The following is a 14,810-nucleotide window of genomic DNA, read 5'->3' as shown; positions in this document are numbered from 1 at the left end:
GCCGACTCATTACCTGTTCTTACATCGACTCGTGTCCCCCTCCCATCATTCAAACATACAAGATCCATCTCCTCCATTAACTCTTCTATGACTCTGCCATTTATGTCTGTATGTGTTCCTCCCCACAGTGTATTATGAGCATTAAAATCAGCACACCAAATAATATTATTCCTGTCAATACCTTTAATCCTAAGTAATCTTTCCAACTCCAACGTTTTGCATGGGTTATAGTAATTCACTATTACCATATTCTGCTCCATCTCCCATACTTCCAACACAATATATTCCTGTTCTACTCCTATTTCTAATATTCTGTATGACAAATCTTGTCTAATAAACACTGCACCGCCTCCACCCGTGCCTTCACCTTCAGCCCTGTCTCTTCTTATTACCACATATCCATAAATAACAAAATCTAATACTGGTTTCAAAAAAGTTTCTTGGATACATATTACATCTGGCTTTTCATCCATCTCTCTTAAATAATGTTTGAACTCTTGTCCATTAGCCACCAAACTTCTAGCATTCCACTGAAGTATTTTCATCGTGATTTAGATGATCCCTTGCTTGGTCCTGGCTACTGCTCTGTCTATTAATTTCACTTTGGATCTCCTCCCAATTCAAATCATTCATTCCCAAGTGATCTATCGCTGCCTTTGCTATAATCTGTATATTTGTCGTTCTCGACGTAGATATTCTTGTAGAATTTATTGCTGCAGTAATGAACACCACCAATTGTTTCTTATCCACCCAGACTTTGTCTTTGTGATACTGCTCTCTCCTCTGCTCTCTTGGTTCTCCACCTCCATCTCCCACCCCCACCAGTCTTTGTGGTTCATCTCTCTTCTCAACCTTCTTCAGGGCTTGTGCATAAGTTACCTTTTCCAACACTTTTACTTTCTGAATCTCTACTTCTTTCCTCATTGTTGGACATTTCCCAAAGGTAACACTATGTTCACCCCCACAGCTACAGCACTTTGGTTTTGTTTCTTCTCCACATTCTCCATATTCATGGTCCCCTGTACATCTTGCACACCTTCTTTTTTCTTTACAATATTTAGCAATATGGCCAAATTTTTGACACTTGAAACATCTCATCGGTTTCGGTATATAGGCTCTCACATAAAAACACACGAATCCTAAATAGACTCTGTCTGGAATTACTTCACCCTTAAACTCTACCAGTACCGTTTCACTTGTTACCTTTTCTGTACCTTTAGTCATCCTGTGCACATTTACTATTTCTATGCCACGAGCATTCAAGTTCTCCTTCAACTCCTCCTCACCCATGTCTACTGCCACACCAGTAATGACTCCTTTGGTATTTTTGGATTTTTGTTCTCCAACCTGCACAACTTTCACAACCTTTTTTTCACCGACCGTAGTGAATTGTTTGACAACAGCCACCTGAATCTCATCTGAACATCCTATAAACAGATTGCCATCGTTTAAAACCCTAGCAAATTTGATATCCCCACATTTCTTTTTAAGTTCTCTAGTCAACTGCAACGGATTCATTTTTGCCACTCCTCCCTCACCTGCAAATCGAACCACCACATTAAACCGTTTTTGTCCTTCATTATTCTCAGTCTCAGATTCCACAACTCCTTCCTCCTCACTTAACATCAGCTCTGATTCCTTCTCTGAATCAGAATCGCTCTTAGCCTGTCTAAACCTCTTCTTGTCCTTTCTTCCCTGATCCTGCCTTTCCATACCTTTCTTTCCACCTGCCGCTTTCCCTGCTTTATCCTGCCTCATACCTCCTTCTAAATTACTATACCTATCACTATCATTCCCTGCTTTATTCTTAGACATTCTCCCTATCAGAAGAAAAAAAAAAAAAAAAAAAAAAAAAAAAAAAAAAAAAAAAAAAAAAAAAAAAAAAAAGGAAGAAAGGGTACCGTTCCGGACCTTACAGGCCGTCGGTCGGCACCCCTTCACCCCTAATTCCTACTACTAAACAATATACTATAGTCTTTATTCAACTCTCACACAAAATAACATATAACTTTAGTACAACCGTCAACTGGATGCCAAACCGCTTCAACCACCGCTGTCACCTGCTCCCACTTCCACCAGGTGCACAGCAGCACTCACTTCCTCTCATGCTGTTGCTTTTCCTTCTTGTTCGTCGCGTGTTTGACCGAAGTCTGTCGCATCCCAGAAGCCTCACTACTGCCCCCCTCTGGCGCTTACGAAGTACTACAGCAACCAGTCAATCCTGCTGTTCTCGTGAAATAAATATTACGCTTTTGCGAGAAAAATAGTTATAACTAAAATAAGGTCTAAATAACAGCTATCGCAAGATGGTGCTTTAAATTTTCCTTGATTCAGATTCAGATTCAGATGACTTTATTAATCCCTTTGGGAGGTTCCCTCTGGGAAATTGACATCTCCATCTCACACACACAACACCCATATAAAGATAAAAAGGTAAGAAAATAAAGACAAAAAATAAAGGTAAGAGGTAAAAATAAAAATAAAAATAGAAAGTGCGGTGACATAAAAATAATAATAATATAATAATAATTTTAAGGATTAATAAGGATTAATTATAAGGATAGGAAATTGGAAAATCCTATCACCACCTTAAAAACATTGCTAAAAATAAGGAGTTTCTGTCTAAACAAGACATGGAAAAACTTGTTCATGCATTCATTTTCTGTAGGTTGGATTATTGGAATGGCATCTTTACAGGCCTTAACAAGAAATCAATCAGGCAGCTGCAGCTGATCCAGAACGCTGCTGCCGGAACGTGCTTATAAACACCAGGAAACTGGACCACAATGGTCATGAAATCACTACACTGGCTTCCAGTGAGCCAAAATCTTACTGCTGGTCTAAAAAGACCTGAATGGTCTTGGACCAAAATACATGCTGGATCTGTTAGTTCCCTATGAAGCTCCCAGACCCCTGAGGTTCATCTGGATCTGGTTTGTTGTGTGTCCCAAGAACCAGAACCAAGCAAGGTGAGGCAGCGTTCAGTTATTCTGCTCCTCACCGGTGGAACAAATTCCCTGTAGACCTGAGGTCTGCTCCAACTGTCAGCTCCTTTAAATCAGGCCTAAAAACATTACTGTTTACTGAAGCGTACTCTTAAATTAACTGCTGTACTCTACTGCCCCTACTTTTTAACAACTTGTGCTTTTTATTATTTCACTTTTTCTTTTGTTTTCTATTATTTACTCTTTTCTTATCATTTTATTTGTTATTTACTGTTTAATTGTGTCTTGCTGCTTTTAATGTTGATGTAAAGCACTTTGAATTACCTTGTGTTGAATTGTGCTATACAAATAAACTTGCCTTGCCTTGGAAGTCTGGAAATCGGAATGAGGAATGTCGTTCCAGTTGCAAAAATCAGACAACGAACCTTTCCAAACATCAGACTAGCCTTTGACCACTGTTTGCGAACTATTGTTATCAACACTAAATTGTAACAGTACTGTAGTTGTTATTTAATATATACAAACAGTGCAGCAACAGCCACTGATAAAGTATCAATCGAGAATATCAAGTATAGCATATTAAAGTAAACATTTATTGTAATTCTTATTAATAATTTGAATGATCAATGTAAACATGTAAAGGTTTATATTTGATGACATTTTCACAACATTGGAAAATCACTGTTCTGTCAAGACTAAATAATATCTGATGTGTTTTCGATGACTGTTTTTGATTTTTTTTACTGGAGCCACAGGAGCAGCAGAAAGGAAATGCAGTCCTGTGAAAAGAGAAATATAACACAGACAACATCAGTGTGCTTTTTATTTTGAGAAAATATTAAAGTTAGATTGTTGGTGTTGGGTGGTCAACACTGTTGTTTCATAGCAAGAAGGTTTCTGGTTCAACTCCTTGCCAGGGCCTCTTTGTGTGGCGTTTCCATGTTTTTCCCATGCTTGTGTGGGCTTTATCTCGGTACTCCCACTTCCTGCTACAGTCTAAAAACAAGTAATTGGTGACTGCCCATAGGAGTGAGTGTGTGTGGCTGTTTTATCTATAGGTTGCCCTGCAATGGACTGGTGATATGTCCAGGGTGTATTCCTGCCTTATGCCCAAAGAGAGCTGGGAAAGGCTCCATCAGACCTTACGGCCCTATAATGGGACTAAGTGTGTGATAATATAATGGATATATAGTCTCCTACACAGAAACTCACACTGGACCTTCAAAAAGCTTTGAAACTTTCCTATTTTTAGTGTATCAATATAAATAAGAAAATTGTGCGCCAACATAGATGTATTGAAACATCTAAATGTGAAACCAGTTAAAATCAATACTTTGGTACTTTATTTGATCCTTTCTTGTATATGGGCCTAATTTACATTTTACAGTTTTACAAGACAGAGTCCTTAAACACCAGGAAACTGGGCAAGTATCAATTGAATAGATTATATCAAGTATAGCATATTATATTGATGTAAACATTAATTGTAACTCTAATTAATAATTTGAATGATCAACAATGATCAAACATGTAAAGGTTTATATTTGATGACATTTTCACATCATTGGAAAGTCACTGTTCTGACAACAGTATGATATCTGATCTGTTTTTGATGACTGGTTTTGATTACGTCTTTTCTTATCGCTTCATTTCATTTTATTTGTTATTAACTGTTTAATTGTGTTTTGCTGCTTTTAATGTTGATGTAAAGCACTTTGAATTACCTTGTGTTGATTTGTGCTATACAAATAAACTTGCCTTGCAAAATTGAGCTCAGGAATGATTAAATAAGTTACCAGGTTTGTCTTGAGTTTGTCATGGACAAAATATTTTATATACAGTTCTTAAAAATGAATTTCGGCATCTAACTTGCCTTTGTGCACTTTCCAACCCTTTTTTTTCCTCTTTATTGAACACAATAAAACAACATAAAACAGTAATTAAACATCTTCTCGTAAGGATGATAGTATATTTAGTAGACATAATATGAGATGCTGTCAAATATAGAGCTATATAGAAAAAAAACATTAACTATATATTGAAATAAAAGACAAACCGGGGTTTTTATAAAGTGCAAACTATAAAAGTATCACAGTATTTAAAATCAGGCAAACAAAAGTGCCAAGAGGTGCCAAAGAGGAGCAAGGACTGAGGAATCCATCAAAAAAGCAGAAAACAAGATATATTGTCACAAATCTTTTTAGCCATTTTGTTGGAGTCTTTTTTTCTTAGGGATAAGAAGAATAATTTAAAATCATTTAAAAACCAATCAAAGGAGGGTTTGCTATTCCTCCATTTACTACAATGAATATGATATTTACCCATGATAATAACGACAGTATATTTATTATATCAGATACATTCGACTTCAAGTTATCTAAATAGAAAAAAATATGAGAGATATAATACTGGTATGTCCTCTATTCTAAGTAGTAACCCCTTTCTTAATTATAACCAGAGGTTTCTGGACACAGGACGCAGGAAAAACATATGTTCTAAAGTTTCATCTGCTACATTACAGAAAGCACATTGCATACTTTGAACTTTAATCTTTTTTTAAGGAATTCTGCAATCGGGTACACTTTATACAATATCTTAAAGTGAGTGTCCTTAATCTTTGGGGAAATGGGCCATCTACTATATTTAGAATGAGCTTTTATCAACATAGACACAGTTATTTTCTCATTCTCTTGAGGTTTAAATCCTCGGTTATAATCATAAAATACTATTGATTTCCAGGCAGCATTAATCACTTTGTTATTACACTTATTATCATTCAAGTTACAATTTTGTTAGTATGAATTTAAGCACTTTCCAACCCCGTGAACTTTACAAAGAGCCCTTCATCACTGCTGTCACGGTTTGTAGCTGTTGTGGTGACGCTCGCCCTGATTGGCTGGAGCGCGGTCACGTGACCGTCGTGATCCTCCGACAGGAGTTTCCACGACAGCTGAGAAGCTGCTCAATGCGCGTGTTTTTTTTTTTTTTTTTACTTGTAAAATTGCTTCTTCTCAACTCATTTGACTTCATTTTTTCGCAAAATGGGAGATAAAAAGAGTCCCACGAGGTAAAACTCTCGCTGGTGTGTTTGAATTCGCTCCCGAAGGGGGGCCACTTGTGAACAGAAAGAGCCCGGTGAATGGATGAAGCTGTGTGTTAGTGTTGGTGTTCATGGCGGCGGGGCTGATGGTGTAATCATACAGGGAAGCTGCTCTGCTCTCCACTCACTCCATCTGTATAGAAAACCACCCCCGCACTGGTCATTTATTCCCCGAATGCACACGGGACTTCGATCAGGTAGTTAATGGAAATGTGATTTTTGAGCGTAAAGTTGCAGCTGTGTTGTGTTGTGCTCGTCTGCAGGCCGAAGCGGCAGCACAAGCCGCTGGCGGACGACGGCTGCTGGGACTGCAGCGTGTGCACGTTCAGGAACAGCGCCGAGGCGTTCAAGTGCATGATGTGTGATGTCAGGAAGGGGACGTCAACCCGGTAAGTGCAAACTTAACCCCTTTTTAAACAACAGATGGCGTAAAGTGAATGGATTAATCAGTCTGATTGGGGGGGAAAAAAAGAAAAAGAGAGCTGTCATTCAGTCACCAAGGCACGAGTCACTTCCCTGTTGATGTCTCTCTGGGCTTCAGGCAAAAATCAAGTGAGATGCACCATTAAATCAATTATACTTTCACAGCAGTTTGCATCACTCATACTACAAATAAATGTAAGACAAGCAACCAACTAAGAGTAACACCACAGATTAGACATGAGTCTACAAACGTCATACTACACTGATGCTCCAATCAGAATGCAACTCACATGCCAATGTAACACCACATGTTAAAGGGGACCTATTATGAAAAACACGTTTTTTCTTGCTTTAACATATATAAAGTGGTCTCCCCTCAGCCTGCCAACTCAGAGAAGGAGGAAAGCAACCAAATTCTGCAGGTACAGCCGCCCGGATGATCCATCCAGTCTGATGTGGCTTCTACGAGCCGTTCAGATTCTGCTCCCGTCGTTACGTAACGACGGGTGCGATTTACATAGGTTGACCTCCGATGCGTGAAACCACGCCCACAACTAACTCCGCCGGCCGGAGCTTCCGCCAGTTTTTCGTAGCGGTGTATCGCGTCATTCAGGCAGCCAATCAGCACAGAGCCTCATTATCATAGCCTCCCGCCCACTCAGAATCCCGCATAGATAATGAGGTTAGAGAATGGGAAGATAAAGACATGGCTCAGAGGCTGAATTTCTAATTTATTTAGCAAAAACAATCAAAAGCTTGTTTTTAAGACATTCAAGGCCTGTTTAAAATAGGTATTAGATGCCATAATAAGTCCCCTTTAAATTATTCATACTTTCACAGCAGTTTGCATCACCAACACACAGACCTGCATTAACTCAGTGTGGTTCCCCAGGGTGACCACACTTGAAGTGCCCCCCTCCTCCCACATTTTATGGTAAAAAAGGGAAATTGACTATGGTTATAAAGACCATAGATTTACATGAACGTATTGCTGAAGTACATGCTCAACACTCATACTACAAATAAATGTAAGACAAGCAACCAACTAAGAGTAACACCACAGATTAGACATGAGTCTACAAACGCCATACGACACTGATGCTCCAATCAGAATGCAACTCACATGCCAATGTAACACCACATGTTAACTATCGTCATTTCCATCATATATGGCCCGTCTGAGGACTACATGCTAAACTATTACAGCATATGACTAAACAATCAAACAGGCCTACTGAATGAGCTGATGTGAAGGTAGGGAACAGCACATTAATCACTCAAACGCAATTATTTTTATTTTATTATTATTTTCATGTATTTTTTTTATCTTAGGTTACTGTTGTACCCGTTTACTCTTCTTCCAGCAAATATATATATATACAGAAAATAACAAAATATGACATATGGTCCAGTTAGTCATTTGATTTGGTGCCCCCTCATTGGCTGGTGTCCCTGAGCGCTCTCTCGGTTCAGTATATGGGTAATCTGGCCTAGCCAACACTTCCATATAAAAGTCTGTTTTCTTCAGTGAACAGACGGTGGCTTCAGAAGCTGGTCCGAAGCAATGAGATTGTACTTTTTAATTGTGCTTTTTTAAAATCTTACTGACTCCTACTGGATTTTTCCAACATCTCCTACCCCAACCTTTAAGGTAAAGAGGGGTGAGTGAAGGGATGTACTCATTACTGTAGAAGGTTGTGGGGGCAATAAAACGATGTGGGGCTGCGTCGGTTTTTCAGGTCTCGGTTCAGCAATTATCTTATACCCACAAAATCAGGTCTTCTGACCACCAGCACGTAAGGATTGGTTAACTTTTACCATCAATGGCTCCTTTTCGTCCGTCTTGGCATGGACATAGTCCAAGATGAGGAAGCAAAGATTCTTCAGGAACACACTGAAAGAGTTTATCAGAGAGCAGCCGCATCATTTTCACACATGGGTTGGCCATCACAGTCCTGACCTTAACCCCACTGAGAATTGTTGGCATGTGCTGGAAAATATAAAGCAGACGGAAGTGTGACATAATCAAAGATAAAGGTAATATATATGTTTGTTGTTCTCGTTTTTATGGCCAGACGGTGATCATAAGATTAAAGAACAGGAGGTTCAGCTCCAGATTAACCCTTTACATAATAAATTAAATCACCATAATCAGATGAAACCACCACTAATGTGCTCGTCTGCATGTGAATGTGGCTGCAGTAGTTCAGTTTTATGTCATGTTGAAAGTGATAAGTTTATGTTCTTGGGTACAACAACCTGGTCTGGGTGCAGTCACAGAATGTTTCAGAAAGGTGCTGGGGAACTATTCTTAGCTGTGCTTTTTCACGTAGTCATGCTGAGAAAACTGTTTGATGGTAATCTTAATTACACAGTAAAAGAAGTAGAAAAAGGTGAAGGTTTATCATTGGGTGGTTCACTGTTATCACAGCCCTGCAGTCAGTCCACTCCTTAAAGGTTGTTGTGTTTAAACTTCACTGGAAGTCTGTCCTGTCAGAAACATGCCTGACATGCACGCTTGTATTTTTGTCGACATTTTACTCAGAAGAAAAAAAAACAACACATTTTCATGTAGGCATGTAGTCTGAACATTTTCCTCTGTTGTGTTCTTAAAAGTGGACGACTTTTTGCTAATTATCATCTTATTGCGAGCATTAAATAATGCATATATGCTTATTTAAATTTCAGAAATGGCTTTTTGTCAGACAGTCAATTTCTCCAGCATGGTTCTTCAAGCTCTGCCTGAAACCTGTGTTTAAGCTCCCCTCTCTTTAAGGGCCTCTGACAGCCAAAGCCTGCTCTGACTGATCGAAAGTGGAGCGTGAAGAAGCTGCTGATTGTTAGTGTCTTAGACTTGAGTTGGCACCGCGCACTGCTGCTGACCTGCTTGTCGCACAAAAGTCTCTTGAAGCAATGCATGCTGGTCAGAAGTCTTGTCTGACTTTCAATTGTGCTGCAGCATGTGGCCATGTCACATGACATTTAAACCTCTCAGAAGCAGAGCGGCTGCAGCCAGGACAAGTCCGGATCTGCAGTTGCTCTTCGCCAGCTGAAGTAGCTGGGGACCACATTGCAATGACACAACTCAGCACTGATTGGCTGGAGGCATCACTGACGCACATGGTGTGTGATACCTCTTTATTCCCAGAATTTAGGTTCTATGTTATTGTCTTTCCCTGAGGGGATGTAACTGATTTCATCTGCTCTTTTTGTACTATGTATGTGACTCAAAAAAGCTATAAGATATTCAAGTGACTTTATTATTACTACCAAGAAGAAATGTTTTCAGATCCTCCCAGAAAAAAGTCCAGTCTGTAAAACAGACTGAAACGAGAACAAGAATGGAATTTCTCTAAAACGGTTACAGTAGATATTTCCTAGGGATTAACCACAGTTTTTAGTCCATTAATGCTAATAAACTGTGATTTGACTTAACTGTAGTCATTTCATGCTCTGTATGTTGCATCACAGGCAGTTCTTCTGGACCGTCAAGTCGGTTGGTTATGAATGCACCTTTTGTTCATGAGCCAAACAGGACTAGGCATGCAAGGCCCAAGCATGAATAATGTCAATTTTTACACGCTAATGTAGAGAGATAAGGCAGGAACGTCTTGTGCTGTGCAGGAGCACAACTTTTAGAGGAAAAGCATGACATAAACTCTCGGAATTAAAGTTTAATGGTATCCAAATAAACAAAAAAAGTTAGAGCAGTACAAATGCAGCAGATCTGAAGATGACGGAGTTAACCGTGTTTCCATTTTTACAAAAAATATAAAGTTTGGAGGAACTTAGTCGATTGGAAGTACCACAATAAAAGTAATGCCAACTATATATTAAATACAAAAATATATTTTTTTAGTATAATTATAAAGACTCATGTTTAAAGTTGAGGACCCAATCTTAAATCACAGATTAGGGATTTCGCTGGGTCACTATTATACAACTACAACCATGCTCCTTCGTAAATCAAAAGGACAACAACGCTCGTAATTTCTTGCTGACGCAAAGTAGAACTAGAGTTCGCACGAGACTATCTTAAGACTTGCAGTGAAATTAAACATGTTTGATTCTGTTGTAAGAAACACTCGTATTACTTTGATTTCCATCTTACATCTAAACACTGACATCACAGGAGCGTGGCTCAGCTCAAACGAGGCTCTTCATAATTTAATGTTTAGACTGTGGATATTGGTCTGTAACCTTGAAATCTCTTGTAAAGTCATTGTGGAAGGTTGCAATTAGTTGCTACGACAATTTACCAGACTAAATAGTCTATTCAGAAGAAGAACAAGAAGTTCAGCCAGAACCAGTTCTGTTTTTCTAAACGGCAAGCAATTTGATGCACTTTGGATTGTTCAGCCTTCTGGGGGAAAGGAAACGTAGCATGACTCATCAAATACGCAGGATTTGTTGCTGTTACTGTTTCACACACTTTGATAAGCGTATGCTACGCGTGTATGGTTGGCCTACATTTCAGATATTGTATTTGACGATATCGGAGCATAATCAAATGTTTCTTCAGTAAATGCGTGCATTTATCACATTGTAAGGAAAGGAGCTTTGTTTGTAAATGATTTAAATGGATCTAAATCACTATATTTCTCATTAAGCTTCACGTGTGATTTCACTGGGGATCAAAGAACCCGTATTGGCCCCAAGCCTAATTTTGAATTTTCCTCTTTATGTTTAGCAACATTTTGAAATTCAATAACTATGAATTACAATATATTTACATGTCAGTGAGGTATCAAACGTATATCTACTTTCTGTTTAGTGAACTTGAATCGATATTAAAATTAGTACTCTTTTTCAGGGAACTGATTTGGAATTACTTCAAGAATTGGAATAGAATAAAATGATGTGACACCCAAAGATATATGTCGACCTTAGCTCGTCTCTCTTCAGGAGCTCCATTTTTCAAATAACTCATGGGGAACTGTTGACAATTTGAAAAGCATGGAAAGAGGTAGTTTCCCATGTGTCTCAAAATGCAGATATTTTTTTGTTTATGTTATAGTTTTATAATCAAAGGAAATGGAGTCATTATATTTATCTCAGGGTAACAGACGATCCAAACAACCACTATTACAACCAAATTTCAGCTGATCACCAGCTGTGCGATTAATCTCGGTGTGCCACAAATGATCCAGCCGAGGCAGCATTCCTGGCCCGATAAAAGAAGTACGCACATGTAGACCACATGTAGAGGAGTATTTGAAATGGCACAGCCGCTGTGACGAAAATCTGCCTTCAAATACAAGCCGTCAAAGGATGCACTCCATGAACCGGGACAAAGCTGCTGAGTCGTATCAGTTGTTTAGGAGTTATCTGTGAAGTTACATAATATTACATTCATTATACTTTAGCTTAAAGCTTACAAGGATACAGAGATGAATTAAAATACAATCACTTTTGGTGTTCTGAATGTAACTAGATGGACAATAACTGTTTTTTTATTTCTCTCTCCTCAGAAAACCGCGGCCCGTTTCCCAACTGGTTTCACAGCAAGTAAATCAACAGTTTGCATCACCAACACAAATCAAAAAAGATAAGAAAGAAAAATCAGAGAAAGACAGAAGTGACAAAGAACCAGCACTGAAAAAGAAGAGCTATAAAAAAACGAGGTGATGAATTTAAAATAAAACTAATAAATACAAAGGTGTATTTTTTTTCCCCTTATACTGTCAGTATTGAGACTCTGTTTGTGTCCGTTTCCTCTTCAGGCCCAGGTTAAAAAACATAGACCGAAGCAGCGCTCAGCATCTGGAGGTCACAGTTGGAGACTTGACTGTTATTATCACAGACTTTAAGGAAAAAGCCAAACCCACGTCCACTTCAACAGGTGCTGCTGCCACAGAGCAGCACAGTCAAAGCGGATCAAGCTCGGATAACACTGAACGAGGCGTCTCCAGAAGCTCGTCCCCCCGCGGAGAAGGCTCATCAGTTAATGGAGAGACTCACTAATCCTTCCACTCCCAGCTCCGCACAACCCATCCTTCTGCACTCCCAACAGCCTCAACCAGAGATTTAACTTCAACATGCCAGTGTGACAGCTTTTACTTCTATTTAGGGTTGCAGTTTTTTTTTTACTGCCTTTCAATATTAATTTAGAAGTCTGGATGCACTATTCGTTGGTAAACTTGCTCTTGAACACTTTTGCAATAAAGCAGCATCACGTTCAAGCTGTCATCGCTACACAAAAATGGATTATAGAAGAAATGTCAAGATGCCATCTCAGAATTGTAGTTTATTTTTACATTATTGTTATTATTTGCACTTAATGGCATCCTTTTGTTTACATAAACGTTTTGAGCATTATTTCTGTTTTGCCATTATAACACTGTTGGTTACTGAACTTTTTCCATCCTTCAATTTGTGCCATTGGATGCAATAACTGTTTTACTGTCTAATATTTGAGTACAAATATTGAACAGTTTTACTCAGCAAGCTTTGCCTTCACTTGGTAGAGTTTAGCATGATTTAATCTATAGAATGGTTTATATTGTACAATTGTGATAAATAAAATAAGCTGTAGATACTTTGATATGTTTTTTTTAACCATATGTACATATTTTAAATGACATTTGCATCTATATATCCTTTATTTTACATCATTATGTTACATGACAAAGGTACTTAATGTATCCTCTATTGGATTGCCCTTCAAGTAGGGTTAAGTAGGATAATTGAACCGGAGACCACTTCCCATGTAATTACTGTTTTAAAGAAAAGAAAGGGGGGGGCTTGCTAATGTTTGATTCATTCTGTCAAAATTGTGTTACTCCACAACAACAAATGTTTCCGAGGATGAATAATAAATATGAATAATACTTTTTAAAATCTAAAGTTACACTTAGACTGCTTCAGTGGCCCTGGCAAAATACAAGCTTGGCTGTTTTTGCAACTGCAATACTATAAGACGTATTGCGTGTGGAATGGTGGATACAGTATATACTGCATATTGGCCTGGCAGTTGCCATTAGTTTGTAGTATGCCAAAGCACAACGGGAAAGTGGTCATATAAAGGCCATGGCACTTATCCATCATCTATATAAAGGCCATGGCACTTATCCATCATCTATACATGCTTATTCCTGTTTTAGGGTCACAGCGATCATCTGCAGTCTCTGCCAGCTCTCTCTGTTTTAAGTACATTTTGATAAAAATCAGTATGGTGTACTGGGGGAGAGGGGGGCATTATTTGAAGTTTTTCAGTGAATATGTCAGGAGTGTTTAGAATTACACTTGTGGTTCTATGCTATTTTCATAATAAAGTATTTTTAAAGTGATGTTTCCTTCAAGAATTTATCATAAAGTATATCGTGTATATATAGTGTAACTTTGTCCCTCCTCTGTAAACACTTCCCCCCTTGAAGCTCATAGATCCTAGTGCCACAACTTCTATGGACCACTGTTGTCTTTACCTTCCACATCTTTTCTGTGTCCCATATTGCTATGAGGATTGCTAAATATGCCACTACTGCTTTCTGTGGGATATTGTCAACTTCAATGGCTGGTGTATTAGCCGTGACCAGTTTGTTGATCTGGAAGTCCCACAGGATGGATCTATCTACATACATACATCATATAATCATCATATCCTCTGATAGGATATCTCTGACCATAAAGGCTGCAATCTCAACAGAGTTGAAATGAAGATTTGATGTAATCTGTTGGGGGTCACTGTTCGGTTCATTTTATGAATTGGCAATAGATCAAAGTGAATTTTATTATAAATGGATTACATCAAATTAGATTTTTATTGGTGGATAACTGTTTTATAATTAAATTGGACTATGAAATGGTAAAAGTACCTTGAGATTAATTTTGTTGTGAGTTGACTACATATAAACTGAAGTGAATGAAAAAGATGTCTGAACTTCCCTTAATGCTGGACCTATTTTTCTCGAAAGGCATTATTAGTTCTCCATTCTTTAATCGAACCTCCACACTGTCATCAGCAGCCGGAGAAGCTGGTTCAGTGAGAGGCTGCTCCTCCCCAAGTGCAGGGCCAACAGACTGAGGAACTCCTTTGTCCCCCAATGGGGACCTCCATGCCATCAAACTGTTCAACTCCTCACTGGGGATGAGGAGGGCCAAGAAGAACTGAAGAACAGAGGGACTGTGGGTGTCAGTCAGCCAGTCTGACCAACAACAAACCGGACTGTGCAATAACAATATTTCATAATATTTATTTATTTTCTATTCATAAATTCTATTTATGGCACTGCACTTTTGATTTTGATTTTGATTTCTATCTTTTTATCTTTATATGGGTGTTTGTTTTTTGGGGTTTTGCAGAGTTTCTTTCTCATTCTCCCTCTCTGCAGGTCAAGAGAGGT

The 14,810-nt window shown here is 38.5% G+C and overlaps 1 protein-coding gene across 1 annotated transcript; it reads left to right on the top strand.

Moving 5' to 3' along the window:
* The first annotated feature begins 5,875 nt into the window (after positions 1-5,875).
* LOC133444621 (YY1-associated factor 2-like) lies at positions 5,876-13,870 on the top strand. Its single transcript, XM_061722485.1, has 4 exons — positions 5,876-6,012; positions 6,309-6,434; positions 11,940-12,092; positions 12,192-13,870. The coding sequence occupies exons 1-4, from the start codon at positions 5,987-5,989 to the stop codon at positions 12,430-12,432; spliced, it is 546 nt and encodes a 181-aa protein (XP_061578469.1). The 5' UTR covers positions 5,876-5,986; the 3' UTR covers positions 12,433-13,870.
* Positions 13,871-14,810: the final 940 nt, after the last annotated feature.

This window comes from Cololabis saira, chromosome 5 (assembly GCF_033807715.1).
Source record: "Cololabis saira isolate AMF1-May2022 chromosome 5, fColSai1.1, whole genome shotgun sequence".
NCBI classification, from domain to species: domain Eukaryota; kingdom Metazoa; phylum Chordata; class Actinopteri; order Beloniformes; family Belonidae; genus Cololabis; species Cololabis saira.
The sequence above is the reverse complement of the archived record's forward strand: the minus strand, read 5'-3'. Positions and strand labels throughout refer to the sequence as shown.

Coding starts and splice junctions, on each gene's coding strand:
- LOC133444621 (XM_061722485.1), top strand. CDS start 5,987: ATGGGAGATAAAAAGAGTCCCACGAG. Junction 6,013..6,308: donor GATAAAAAGAGTCCCACGAG/GTAAAACTCTCG, acceptor GCTCGTCTGCAG/GCCGAAGCGGCAGCACAAGC. Junction 12,093..12,191: donor AAGAGCTATAAAAAAACGAG/GTGATGAATTTA, acceptor TTTCCTCTTCAG/GCCCAGGTTAAAAAACATAG.